The sequence below is a fragment of the Xyrauchen texanus genome, chromosome 48 (assembly GCF_025860055.1).
Source record: "Xyrauchen texanus isolate HMW12.3.18 chromosome 48, RBS_HiC_50CHRs, whole genome shotgun sequence".
NCBI lineage: Eukaryota > Metazoa > Chordata > Actinopteri > Cypriniformes > Catostomidae > Xyrauchen > Xyrauchen texanus.
In genome coordinates this window covers 11,922,446-11,937,164 of record NC_068323.1, presented here as the reverse complement: position 1 = coordinate 11,937,164, position 14,719 = coordinate 11,922,446, and the positions used below count along the sequence as shown (strand labels likewise).

The following is a 14,719-nucleotide window of genomic DNA, read 5'->3' as shown; positions in this document are numbered from 1 at the left end:
TATCGATCATACAGTAACTTCCTCGTAGCCTTTATAATGCAATCAGACAGCGCTTTAGAAATTGCTGCGCATGCGCAGCTGTATTCCACTGCCTCAAGTTTCGCATCTACCAGTTGCTTGATTAATTCATGCGCTCGTTCGGTGGAGAAGTGTCTGTCCGGGATGGTCTGATAATGGATGAGCTGTTCCTTTCTGCCTGAAGTCTCTGGGATTAATTTTTGGCTATTCAGTTCCTTCGTCATCCAGTTTGAGCTGCGTGTGGGAATCAGTGATGATGTGCTGGTTTTTCGCTGTACATCTTCCTTGGATATTTTCCTCTTGGTGTTCATTTCGTGGGTTCGCTTCCACTGTCTCTCGTCTTTCTTATGTAATTAGAAAGAAACGTATAGTCGTTAGTGTCATTAGAATAATTGAGTGATGTAATATTGGCTGCAGTATTAGTAGGATAGTGTTCTAGTTTGATGAACACCAGAGGGGACCACACAAGGTTAAATTAAGTGGTCATTAGGGGGGTTCAGGACCCCTCCCGTCAGTTCCAACACTGGATTAAATAAGTTTGTCTGCTAATTATAATAATAGGCCAACCACTACTACAAATAGGCTTATACTAATATTTTTGCATGCTTTTTCAAATTTGAGTAACTTTTTTATTTGTATTTAAAGTAATAAAAAAATAATAGTTACTCTACTAATAATCTTTTTGTTTTGTGTTAAAAAAATAAATACAATCAAATACAGATATACTACTTTTTCTTTTACCTTTTAAAAAAAATATTGTCAGATGAAAATGACTAAATTAACTAGAATGAACTTATAATTTCAATGAAAATAAACAACAACAAAAAAACATGAATTAAATCAAGGTTTTCTGTTTCTCCAGATTGTGCATTTTCAAAATAATAGTAAAAAAAATAAAGAAGTATTAAATTGTACTTTTCTTTTTTAGTTGCACCAAATTGTAAAGTATAAAAATATCCATGGCAACATTTGCATTTTTAATTCAGGTTTTTAGTACATTTATTCCTGTTGCTGCATCACTTTGAACTGAGATTTAAATTCATTTAAGAAATGTGTTCTGATATATTATGGCATTAAATTCTTACCTGCATGTTCTTATGCACGTCAATAGTTAAAACCCCATTTACCGTAGTTTGTGCTAAATTGATGTGGCAAAGGCAACAGTCTAAAACTCTGATCCGGCTTGAGAATGAGAAACAAGGCTCCACCTCGCACTGACTATTTAACCTTTCTAAGGATCATAAATCCTAAAAGGGTTCTAAAGCTGCTCAGTCCTGTTCAACATTCAGGGTTCCCACAGTAAATGTCTTTGACTTTTCCAGCAGTTTATTTACTGGATAAGAACTAAAATATATATCTATATATATATATCTCTCTCTCTCTCTCTCTCTCTATATATATACAGTGAGGAAAATAAGTATTTGAACACCCTGCTATTTTGCAAGTTCTCCCACTTGGAAATCATGGAGGGGTCTGAAATTGTCATCGTAGGTGCATGTCCACTGTGAGAGACATAATCTAAAAAAAAAAATCCAGAAATCACAATGTATGATTTTTTAACTATTTATTTGTATGATACAGCTGCAAATAAGTATTTGAACACCTGAGAAAATCAATGTTAATATTTGGTACAGTAGCCTTTGTTTGCAATTACAGAGGTCAAACGTTTCCTGTAGTTTTTCACCAGGTTTGCACACACTGCAGGAGGGATTTTGGCCCACTCCTCCACACAGATCTTCTCTAGATCAGTCAGGTTTCTGGGCTGTCGCTGAGAAACACGGAGTTTGTGCTCCCTCCAAAGATTCTCTATTGGGTTTAGGTCTGGAGACTGGCTAGGCCACGCCAGAACCTTGATATGCTTCTTACAGAGCCACTCCTTGGTTATCCTGGCTGTGTGCTTCGGGTCATTGTCATGTTGGAAGACCCAGCCTCGACCCATCTTCAATGCTCTAACTGAGGGAAGGAGGTTGTTCCCCAAAATCTCGCAATACATGGCCCCGGTCATCCTCTCCTTAATACAGTGCAGTCACCCTGTCCCATGTGCAGAAAAACACCCCCAAAGCATGATGCTACCACCCCCATGCTTCACAGTAGGGATGGTGTTCTTGGGATGGTACTCATCATTCTTCTTCCTCCAAACACGGTTAGTGGAATTATGACCAAAAGGTCTCATCTGACCACATGACTTTCTCCCATGACTCCTCTGGATCATCCAAATGGTCATTGGCAAACTTAAGACGAGCCTTGACATGTGCTCGGGGAACCTTCCGTGCCATGCATGATTTCAAACCATGACGTCTTAGTGTATTACCAACAGTAACCTTGGAAACGGTGGTCCCAGCTCTTTTCAGGTCATTGACCAGCTCCTCCCGTGTAGTTCTGGGCTGATTTCTCACCTTTCTTAGGATCATTGAGACCCCACGAGGTGAGATCTTGCATGGAGCCCCAGTCCGAGGGAGATTGACAGTCATGTTTAGCTTCTTCCATTTTCTAATGATTGCTCCAACAGTGGACCTTTTTTCACCAAGCTGCTTGGCAATTTCCTCGTAGCCCTTTCCAGCCTTGTGGAGGTGTACAATTTTGTCTCTAGTGTCTTTGGACAGCTCTTTGGTCTTGGCCATGTTAGTAGTTGGATTCTTACTGATTGTATGGGGTGGACAGGTGTCTTTATGCAGCTATCGACCTCAAACAGGTGCATCTAATTTAGGATAATAAATGGAGTGGAGGTGGACATTTTAAAGGCAGACTAACAGGTCTTTGAGGGTCAGAATTCTAGCTGATAGACAGGTGTTCAAATACTTATTTGCAGCTGTATCATACAAATAAATAGTTAAAAAATCATACATTGTGATTTCTGGATTTTTTTTTTTAGATTATGTCTCTCACAGTGGACATGCACCTACGATGACAATTTCAGACCCCTCCATGATTTCTAAGTGGGAGAACTTGCAAAATAGCAGGGTGTTCAAATACTTATTTTCCTCACTGTATATATATATATTTTTTTATAGAGGCTGCACCCACAAAGAGCTATTTCTGACCTGGTAAAATATAGCTGACTTTTTAAAATTTCCAGGTTTTCGATTAATGTGGGAACCTTCACTAGGAGCAGCATTAGAGCTGGAACATGAAGGTCTAAATTGAGAGTTTACTGTTTAAAGTAATAGTCTTTGAATGATTTCTAAAATATATAATTTATTAAAATGCTTTTCTTTAAAATTCACAAACTCAAAAGGCCCTAAAAGAAGCACTGATGTTTCATTAATAGTGGTTGAACGTCACCGTTTCAAAACTTGTGTCCATGTGTACAATCATCAAACCAGAGAAGATGAGATTACATCAGTTTAAATTTCCCACAGCCAAAATGAATATATTTTGCACAATATTTCCATTGTCCTTCAAAACCCATGACATCAGATTAAAAAGAAAAGCAGCATTCTTAAAAAAATAAAAATGACGGTGAATCTCATGAAACAGGAACATGTCCTGGTCATATTTCACTCCAAAATCAAAAGAACGTATAATTTTCTTAAAAGCTTCATTTTCATTGATTTTTTACTAAATAGTTTTCATTACTGTAATTAAAAAAAATAATGTTTTTATTTAAATCGAAAAGTATTCATACATCATGGTAGTGTTAGCCGTACTTTAACTTTTTTTTTTAGTTTAAAAAGAAAAAACTCCAAGTAAAACATCTGAACACATTAAAATGCACTTAATCTGTAATGAAAACTTTGCAATATATAACAATTTTCTTTTAATTTTAAGCTTGCATGTTTCTGAGATTCGCCAAGACATTTTGTATTTTTTCACTGACAGATATCACCTGTTTGTAACTAGTGTGGATACATTTTTAAAACCCTTGTGCAACGCCACTGAAGTGACATTATGATTTCACAGTAACTATAGAGTTGGATTATAAATCAATGTTCATGGGTTAGTGTTCACATCGCTACATTTATAAGTTCATTTTATCTACCATTCAGAAATTCATAATACGTTCTGGTAGATGTAACAGCCTACATCAGTAAGGCAACAACAGGAGACAACTTTAAACCTTAACAGTACACACAAAGGAAACAAACATCAAAACAACAGTCAGAAACGATGTGCACCGTTCATGTCATAATTGAAGGAGTGGCTCAGATGACATGAGCTCTTTGCTGGAGTACAAATCTGTAGTGTCTGGACATGACATCACCAGTCACTACAGAAAGTGGGTTTGCATGGCTAGATGTGTTTGAGGACAGTGTGGTCTTTATTTTAAATCCAGGACCATGGTGGCAGGGTTCTCCAGGTAAGATTTCCACATGTTGGAGAAACGACACATGGTGGCTCCATCGATGATTCGATGGTCGGCAGACCAGCTGACGTTCATGATATGTGCTTTCATAACCTCGTCTTTGTGGTTGAACCGAGGTAGCACCTGAGAACACAGGAAAGAACATGTTACTTCATAATTCAATGCAAATAATATTTTCGACGTAGAATTACTTGGACGCACTAATCCTAATATTGCAGACTAGAGGTAGACCAATATATTGGTTTTACTGATTCGTCAGTGCCGATAGTTGCCAATAATTTTTTTTTTTTAATACCTCCATGTTCCTCTGTGGCGGGACGATACAGTTGGAATGCATTGGTTCTACAGTATAACAGTGGCCACAAGAGGTGAAATAAAAACAATCACTGTATCTCTTTATTTCCTGGTCATTATTGAGATTTTGGACTCTTGTAGCCTCAGTGTCTATCCCTGTCATTGTAAGAAAATTCAATGAACCAATTTTTACAAAACTAGAGGGGGCCGATGATGGATTTTGCCAATACGATATATAATGTAGTGGAAAAGGCTGATTAACAAGTTATTAATCAGTTAAAAAATTAATCAGTTAATAATCGGTTATCCAATTGATCGTTATTAATCAGCTTTTTCCACCACCTTAGTTATCAGTGTCTGCAAATACCACAATGAGTCAACCTCTACTGCAGACTTCATAGCTTTACAAACCTGAATCTTCCCAAGAGCACCAATAGCAACTTCGGGAGGTAATATAACCGGCTTTGCATAGGTTCCACCAATCTGTTCAGAAGCACGAGAAGAAAACAATAATATAAATCTTGTTTCAAGGTGAGTGATAATTTACCATCTGCAATTGCTTACATCATTTATGATTTCTGGACAATTAGCACAAAGTCTTCCTGTAGCTCTCAACTCACCGATCCTATGTTTGACAGAGTGAATGTTCCCCCCGTGAGGTCGGCAGTCCCCAACTGGCCTGACACACCCAAAGTCTGCAGACGGTTGAGCTCAATTGCGATTTCAAAGACGCTGAGCATCTGTACGTTCTTCACGTTAGGAACTAAAAGACCTTGACTGGTGTCCATCGCCAGTCCGATGTTATGAGCAGCCTTATGGAGGAAGAAACCCAATTAGATCAGTGATCTAATTGAATAATACACCAACAAAATGTTTTCCCCACATGAAACGTTACCTTATAGGTGATGTTTGTGGAGTTTTCATCCACAGAGGCATTAAGAATGGGGAAGTGGAGGAGCCCAAGTGATGCTGCCTGTTCATAAAAAGCAATAACATCAGTTCTCTTGTATGCCACAGACTTGGAAATGGCAGGCCAATCTATAGCTAGAGGAAATGTGTGTATACCTTGATGAAGAACGGCATGTAGCTGAGCTTCACACCTCGAGACTCTGACAATCCCTTCAGCTCGGAGCGCAATCGAATCAACTGTGTCAGATCCACTTCATCACAGTAACCAAAGTGAGGGATCTTCAGGGCTGCTGACATAGTCTTAACCATTGCTTTCTGAAAGCCTGTTTAGAAATGAAAATTTCTACATCAAACACAAATTTGCGTAAATGGGGAAAAAACCGTATGAATCTGTGTGAATCAGTGTGGTTCAAACAGGGTTAAACGATTTGGACATTATTATTATTCATTAGTAATTTATTTCTATATTCATGTCTTAACTTACTATGCAGTCAAGCCTTTATTTTGGCAGAAGCTTTTATTAAGAAAACTGAAGTAACGGAAGTTTCTGTTGTTTGTAGTTGAGTTGACAGCCTTTTTAATCCAGTGAAATGTTCATCTGACTTGCGGTCCACAAAAACCCACGACCATAGGCTTATTTTAAATTTCTTTAGTAAATTGTAGTGGCCAAACATAAAGGTGTGTGAAATAACACAAATGTGCAATTAAAGTAATTCTGGGGCACTTTAAATATGATGTTATTACATTACGTTACCATTACATAACGTTATCACGTTAGCTCACCGAATGGGACTCGGAGTACATCAGACACTCAGGGCACCAGATAGATAGAATTAGTGCGTATCAAGCACAGAACCGCTCTGAAACCACGTCCAATACACTGACCCTTTATATGTATTTATATGTTTATATGTATTTAAGAAAGCACTACACACCACAGACAAAAGGGGCAATGCGTTCAGACTATATGGATATGTACAAAAACCATCAAAGCGATTATCTAATCAGATAAACTATGATCTAATAAAAATTAGCCCTTCCACTTTCCCAGCCTCGGAAGTGGCTAGAATGAGTAACGGACAGAATGGAAGGCGGCTCGAATTTGTATATTCTTTGTTTGATGTCAGAAAACATGGACGCTGCGCTGCATCAAAACAGTGCCCTCTGACGGTAATGGCTTTATACTTTTATTTAGTGATTGTTTGAATGTTTGTAACATATAAAAATAAAGATATTGTGATGTGAAAAGACTATTTGAGCAGCTGGTTCATTATGACAACCGCTTCAGTCCTTCTTTTGCTGGTAAACAGTAGCATGAATTCAGATCACACCTGTTTGATTGTACACTTCTGAGCCCAGTCTAGTGTAATCACACCGGTTTGATCATACGTGCGAAAGGGTTAAGAGTCAAAAAACATTAGCAACGCATTAATTGATGAAAATCAAATGGTTTCACTTAACAATAAGGCTCAAAAAAATCCATAATATATACAGTATATGTACCTCCAACTTTTCTCCTCGACAATGAATGTTATCATATACACCATTCAAAGTTGAGAAATGTGTTAGTAGTATATACCAGGGACGTGCCGTCCATATAAGCGAGGTAAGCAGTGCTTGCCTAACAGAAGGGTGAAAAGAAAAATGACAATATGAAATATTTAAATATAACTGTTAATATAAACTATTGTTTTCGTTCAAAAAACGAACGGTTGGCAATCATGTGCTTCTTGTGTTATGTCTGTTTTATAGTTCTAACATTAGGACGCAGTGTCGGTTTAAAAAACAAATGCCTTGTGCATTCAGGTTAAGATTGTTGTCTTTGGTGATCAGATTAGCTCATTGCTGCTTTCCATTCCAGTGTTTCTGAACTGTGAGAAGATTGACGTTTGAGGCCTTTGATGTTGAAACTACTGTATTAACTGGCAATCTTTTTCTTTTTTTGTGTGTCATAAACTCTTCTGGCACTATGGGTCATTGTATGATTTAATGGACATAAACATGCTCGGCTCAGTATGTGACAATCTGTAATTTGTGTGATATGAACAATATTACTGTCCTGAATTTAAAACGATTTGGTCATGAAGTTTGCCACTGTGACATAATTGACTGGTGGGTTCTAAGGCAACAATTTACATCTATAACATTTCCGCAACATTACACTCACCTGTATAATATGTTTTGGGCACAGCGTTTAATAATGTGTATTAAAAATCTTTGACGCTTGCCCTGTCTCAAAGCCCATGACATGAGCCTGGTATATACATTATATACTTTCGTATAAATTAAGATTAACACTGTGAAGAGGTGCCGTTCCTTGTTAGATCACAATAACTATATATCAATAAATTAACATTAGCCAAGATTAATAAATGCTGTAAAAAAGTGTTATTCATTTTTAGTTCATGCTAACTAATGTTAACAAATGCAGCCTTATTGTAAAGTGTTACCATTTAATTAAATTGCAGTCCTCGCAATTTGATAATCGCACTGGATCATATCATGATTGCGATTAATCGCTCAGCCCTAGTTTGAAAGCAATATTGATGACGCAAATGTACCGCACTTCAGAACCAAATAACACATAGTGGAAAAAAAGTTCAAATCAAACTCTGGTTCGGACCAAGCCATTAAACAAAATGTGAAAACAGCCTTAATGCATTTATACCTTTTACAGGCTCAGTGTGGTCTTTGCCTGTGAACACAGGTTTATGGACAACAGGAGTGGGAATACTGGGTGGAGCTGTCTTCTCTTTTGGTTTTGGAGCTGAAGGTACAGCGGAAGCAGGAGGAGGAGGCTGAATCTCCTGGAATGGGGTGGGGGGTAAAATGGCCCCTGTCTGTCTGGCTATAAAGTTGAGGATGTCCTCTTTGAGAATACGACTATCCTTTCCAGTGCCGATGACTTCACTTAGTTTAATCTGTGAGGAAAATGATGAGTAGGATTATTTCAGTGTAAGTAATCTAGAATGAGTTCAAACCACTAATAAGACAAATTAGCTTTTGATTTGAAAATGTAATGTAAACAGTCATGCGCACATTGAATAAGCCAGTAAAAATGCCAGTAAATGTGTTTACATACATTGTGAAATTGGGGTAATGGGCAAAAATCTACCCATGTAGATCTACCCAATATAGTGCCTATAGTATATACTTTTTATAATATGTACTGTAAATATTATACACACTCTTTGGAAACAAACAGCCTTTATATAAAATGTGTGACAGTTACAAAACTGAGGGGAAAAAAAGGAAAAATTTTGCTGCAGTAAATAAGTAAACACTCTTCTTTATTTAACTTGACTAGATTGGTTTTGTTACCCTCTCTGCCCTTGTGGCCATGACAACAACACAAACATCTTAGACTATGTGAGGCTGCCATGCTAGCAATTACTTTCCTAACACTCTCCAACAAGGAGCTACAACCATCTTTAGAAAAAAAGCTATTGCTGACAGTAACATCTACCCTGACACGATTTAATGAGGCTAGTGCATAGCCTAGCAACGTCTAATCATTTGCAGGAGTTTATGACCCCTGGTCACAATAGCCAGAGCACAAGCCCCACTGATTCTGACACCATGCTCTGTTTGATTTCAGGCAGAACCTCTGTGACAATCTTCTAACATCTTATTTTCAAATCAAGACGTAATAAAGAATTAACCCACAACGATTATTGTAACTGGATGTTGGAAGAAAACATGAAACATTAACACATTTAACTTCCATAATACAACATTTTACTGAGTAAAGAATGATATTAATCAGGAAACAATGAAGGTTGGGTTTTGATGTATGTTATGGTATACTGTGTTATTATGAAATATATTTTTTAAACTCTCTGCTAACATAGTGTCATATAGAGACTAGAGGTTAACCAATGTATCGCCGAGGCCTTTAAATCGGCTGATATTTAGTATTTTTAAATTATCGGCATTGGCCAATACATTTTTCCATTAGTCCGATTTCACAAGCAGAAACAGCGCAGAGAATTGCCCAATATCACCCAGCAGAATTGCATATTTATAGTAGAGGTCAACATGTAGTGGATTTTGCCGATACCAATAACTAAGGGGGTAGAAAATGCCAATAACCAATTAATCAGCCGGTAGTTGTTTTTTATCAATTTATAGAATGCTAAACATTTCTTAGTCTTCCCTTACTACAGACATAGTCTACAAGAATCCAAAATAAATAAAATCCAATAAAGCAGTTGATCATGAAATAAATCCCAATAATAACCAGAACAATTAAGATTTGGTGCATAACCAAGATGTACGTGTATACACATACATATACATATATATATATATATATATATATATATATACATACATACATACATACATACATGCATACATACACTGATCAGCAACAATATTAAAACCACTGACAGGTGAAGTGAATAACTATTATCTCGATACAATGGTACCCGTCAAGGGGTGTGATATATTAGACAGCGAGTGAACAGTCAGTTCTTGAACTTTCACGTGTTGAAAGCAGGAAAAATGGGCAAGCATAAGGATCTGAGCGACTTTGACAAGGGACAAATTGTGATGGCTAGAATACTGTGTAAGAGCATCTCCAAAACAGCACGTCTTGCACGATTTTTAAAGTGCTAACACAAGTTAATTACATTTTTAGAAGTTTTAGGTACAGGTCATGACATTTACTTATATATTCAATTGTGTGACACTATACATCAGTCAGCATTATATCGGACATCCTGCACTCTACATATCGGCATCAGCCACTAAAAATCCCTTTATGGTCAATCACTAATAGAGAGCACAAAAGATATATAAATATTTCTTCTGCATTCCGGGTCGTCTTGCACGCTGTTGAGTGCTCAGCCCTTTTAAGTACACTGCCAGCCAAAATTTGAATAATGTACAGATTTTGCTGTTTCGGAAGGAAATTGGTAATTTAATTCACCAAAGTAGCATTCAACTGATCCCAAAGTATAGTCAGGACATTACTGATGTAATAAACAGCACCATCACTGTTTGAAAAAAATCATTTTTTTAATCAAATTTAGACAAGCTCCATTTCCAGCAGCCATCACTCCCAACACCTTATCCTTGAGTAATCATGCTAAATTGCTAATTTGGTACTAGAAAATCACTTGCAATTATATCAAACACAGTTGAAAGCTATTTGGTTTGTTAAATGAAGCTTAACATTGTCTGTGTTTGTTTTTGAGTTGCCACAGTATGCAATAGACTGGCATGTCTTAAGGTCAATTTTAGGTCAAAAATGGCAAAAAAGAAACAGCTTTCCCTAGAAACTCAATCAATCATTTGAAATTAACAAAAGACGGAAGATTTCATACAGAGATGTACACTACAGTCTTCAAAGCCAAAGCACAACTGGCTCTAACAAGGACAGAAAGAGATTTGGAAGACCAGATGAACAACTAAACAAGAGGATAAGTACATCAGAGTCTCTAGTTTGAGAAATAGACGCCTCACATGTCCTCAGCTGACAGCTTCATTTAATTCTACCTGCTCAACACCAGTTTCATGTACAACAGTAAAGAGAAGACTCAGGTGTGCAGATCTTATGGGAAGAATTGCAAAGAAAAAGCAACTTTTGAAACAGAAAAGGTTAGAGTGGGCAAAGAAACACAGACATTGGACAACAGATAATTGGAAAAGAGTGTTACGGATCTTAACCCCATTGAGCTTTTGTGAGATCAGATAGACTGTAAGGTGCGTGAGAAGCACAAGACAGCCACATCTATGGCAAGTGCTACAGGAAGCGTGGGATGAAATGTCATTTGAGTATCTGGATAAACTGACATCTAGAATGCCAAGAATCTGCAAAGCTGTCTTTGATGCACATGGAGGATTTTTTGATGAGAAATCTTTGAAGTAGTTTAAGAAGTTCTGAAATGTTTCTTCAAATTGTAATAGTAATTTTTCATGTTATTAATGTCCGGACTATACATTGTGGTCATTTGAATGCCACTTTGGTGATTAAAAGTACCAATTTCTTTCCATAATCTGTACATTATTCCAAACTTATGGCCACCAGAGTATTCTCTTTTGACCACAATCAAACGCATTTTAAACATACGCACTACAACTGTTGTGCAATACAAAAGTCTTTCTGGCAGGTCAGTCAACTGGCGGCCATCTTTGGAACGCTCCCGGAAAGTTATTTCAAGTCAAGACAGTGAAGCTTCTATCAGCTTAAATGGAGAAAGACCAAAATCTCCTAAATGGTTGGTCAAACATTATGATCAAAAAACATATTTAAAATCAGCAGTAAAATATTACAACATTGGTATCATAAATACTTATATAATTTGCCTCAGATTACACTAAAAAACACAATTTACTCGGCTTGTATAGCTAATGCACAAGATTGACAGGCGATGTCTTTACGTAAAAGGTGATAGGCTCTTTTACCTGTCATAGACGAAGACTATTATCAAGAAAATCTGGGCCACGCACGGACTGTGCTGATGAGGAAATTTGAGTCACGCATATTGTCCGAAGAGCGATCACCAACGTGGACAACCAAAGTATACTTTGGCCTTTACTTGTGCTGTACATTCCAAGATTTCTGCATTAACAAATATGAATAAACTCCAGATGTATACGACTTGCATTGTATTCTGTAGTTATTACCTCTGGAAGCATTCAGGCATGAAATGCCTCAAACACAACAGCGAATTCAACATTATTTCAGCTCCTTCGAAATGTAAATTCGAGCCAGCGGATCTGTAACCAAGGTAGTTTAGGGAAGGGAAAAAGTCGAAAATACACCTCTTCATCTCTGCATTAGCTGCTTTGTTGGCAACTTTGTTTACATGAAAATCTCTTGAGGAGGCGGGGTTAAAACTGACTTAAGGCTGGCTTAACTGCAGAGCGGCCTTGCATACATCAGTAGAGAATAGTCAGTCACATCACCGGAAGAGCAAGTTCTGAATTATTTAAAAATGAAGAGCTCACTGGCATGGGAAGCTCAGCGAATAAAGACACTGATTACCACCCCTGGAGTCGTGAGTTCGAATCCAGGGCGTGCTGAGTGACTCCAGCCAGGTCTCCAAAGCAACCAAATTGGCCGGGTTGCTAGGGAGGGTAGAGTCACATGGGGTAACCTCCTCGTGGTCACTATAATGTGGTTCACTCTCAGTGGGGCATGTGGCGAGAGTACGTTGATGCCGCCGAGAATATAGGGGAAAATGTCTCTGCGGTAACACGCTCAACAAGCCACGTGATTCGATGCGCGGATTGATGGTCTCAGACATGGAGGCAACTGAGAATTGGGCATTCCAAATTGGGGAGAAAAAGTGGAGAAATATGTACAAAAAATAAAAATGTAAGAGCTCAATTTTTTTATAAAATAGCAAATATGTAACATGCATTAATAAAATAAATAGGATAAATTCTGATTTCATGCCAACTTTAACGCTCGTTTTGGTGGAAGATAAATCATGACTCACATTGTTCTCCGTAGCTAACCGTCTTACTGCAGGGGTTGCCTGAGTCTTGTGTCCTTTGATCTCCTGGTGTGTGTGTTCCTCTTGGGACATGGCTGGTGTCTCCACCACATCCTCCTGAGGTCCCTCCACTGCAAAACACCATGAAATATAAGATTAAGGGATCTGATGCAAAGCTAAATCACTCGATACCACAAAAATGCACTTATAAAAAACTAACCCTGGCCTGCAACTGTTTCGATGTCAACAAGAGGTTTGCCCACAAGGGCAATTGAATCGACATCATAGTGGAGTTTACGAATGATTCCGTCATAGCGGCTTGTGATCGTTACAGATGCTTTATCACTCTGAACTTCACAGATGCTGTCGAACTGAGACACTTTGTCGCCCTCTTTCACATACCTAATGTGCACAATAATAAAAGGAGACGATGACTAATAAAAGATAATGGCACCCCTTGCTGGTTGCTATTTGTATGGGTCAAATAGCTTGAGTAGATTTTATAGACACTTACCATTCTTTAACTGTCACCTCCATAATGCCTTCCCCAATATCTGAGAGCTTAAACTGCATAACTGGTCTTGCTGCAACTGTAATGAGCAAGAAATGCAATTATAAGTACAATCTACAAGTTTAGAACCCAAATACCCTTATCGCAATAGTTACACTTACCATAGCTAGTGCGAAAGAAGCGATACTGTTGCCCAGCATTAAGGTAATATGATTGGGGTCGGTACACGAGGCAAGCTGCCTGGGTCTTTGAGCAGCAGTGCTTGTGCAAACGTGTATAGACCTGAAATACAGTCAATATAGAACAAAATCTTTGATTCAAAGTGTTTCAACGTATGCTACAACGTTTCATATAGAATAGATTAGACCAACTGTGTAAATCTCACAAAGCCTGAAAGCCTATATATATATATATATATATATATATATTGCATCGAAGTGTATTAATAAAACTTTTCAAGTTGCATGTATTACGCTCATATTTCTTAAGTTTGTTTCATTGTCAACAAAAATGTTTATATCTCTTAATAATTTGTTGTTTTTAACATTTTGGCATCTATACACATATATCATTCATGTCCAGTGAATGATCCTACTTCAGGCAACTAGTTCTGCAAGTTCTTCCGTTTTTAAGTCATTTAAATAAACCGAACCGCGACTAAACCATCTCTAAAAGTCGTCGGTGTCTTTTAGAAATTAGTGCAACCACGTAGTTCAAATAAAATGTAAAGTAAAGACATACCAGGCGTCTCATAAACGCGAATGGACCCCGCACAGTGATGACTGACGCCATCTTCCCTACCCGATTTTGTCTAACCGGATGTGACGGAACAATCACGCCCCGCTCCACTGGCCAATCAGAGAGCTTTTTGTGAAGGGCAAATATTTCCTATGCGTAATGTTTTTAAGGCAAACACAAACACAAAAGCCTGCACTCAGTCATTTTTTTCCTCATTTAAAAAGTTTTAGTTTCAGTACCATGGAAGTGAAAAGGGCCAATCAGTAAACGGTTAAATACTCACTGTTTCAAAAGTATAGACACAAGATGTAAACAATATGCTTGTAAACATGATTTAAAAATGAGATAAAATTGCTTACTTACATTTTCTGTGTAAAGTTATAGCCAATTTTACAACATTATTGCCATGACGATGTAATGTCAACAAAGCCTAAAACAACTGTAAAAATTACGATTTAAACAACTTTACAGCTCAAATAATACATGTGTTTTAAGAAA

General features: G+C 37.6%; 1 protein-coding gene across 1 annotated transcript; it reads right to left on the bottom strand.

Moving 5' to 3' along the window:
* Window positions 1-3,206: 3,206 nt before the first annotated feature.
* Window positions 3,207-14,290, bottom strand: LOC127639526 (lipoamide acyltransferase component of branched-chain alpha-keto acid dehydrogenase complex, mitochondrial-like). The gene is made up of 11 exons (XM_052121576.1): window positions 14,225-14,290; window positions 13,645-13,765; window positions 13,487-13,562; window positions 13,193-13,374; window positions 12,976-13,103; window positions 8,193-8,445; window positions 5,681-5,847; window positions 5,511-5,588; window positions 5,236-5,427; window positions 5,027-5,098; window positions 3,207-4,444 (listed from the first exon to the last, which is right to left on the bottom strand). Exons 1-11 carry the CDS (start codon window positions 14,273-14,275, stop codon window positions 4,277-4,279), a joined length of 1,488 nt encoding a protein of 495 aa, XP_051977536.1. The 5' UTR covers window positions 14,276-14,290; the 3' UTR covers window positions 3,207-4,276.
* Between the last annotated feature and the right edge of the window lie 429 nt (window positions 14,291-14,719).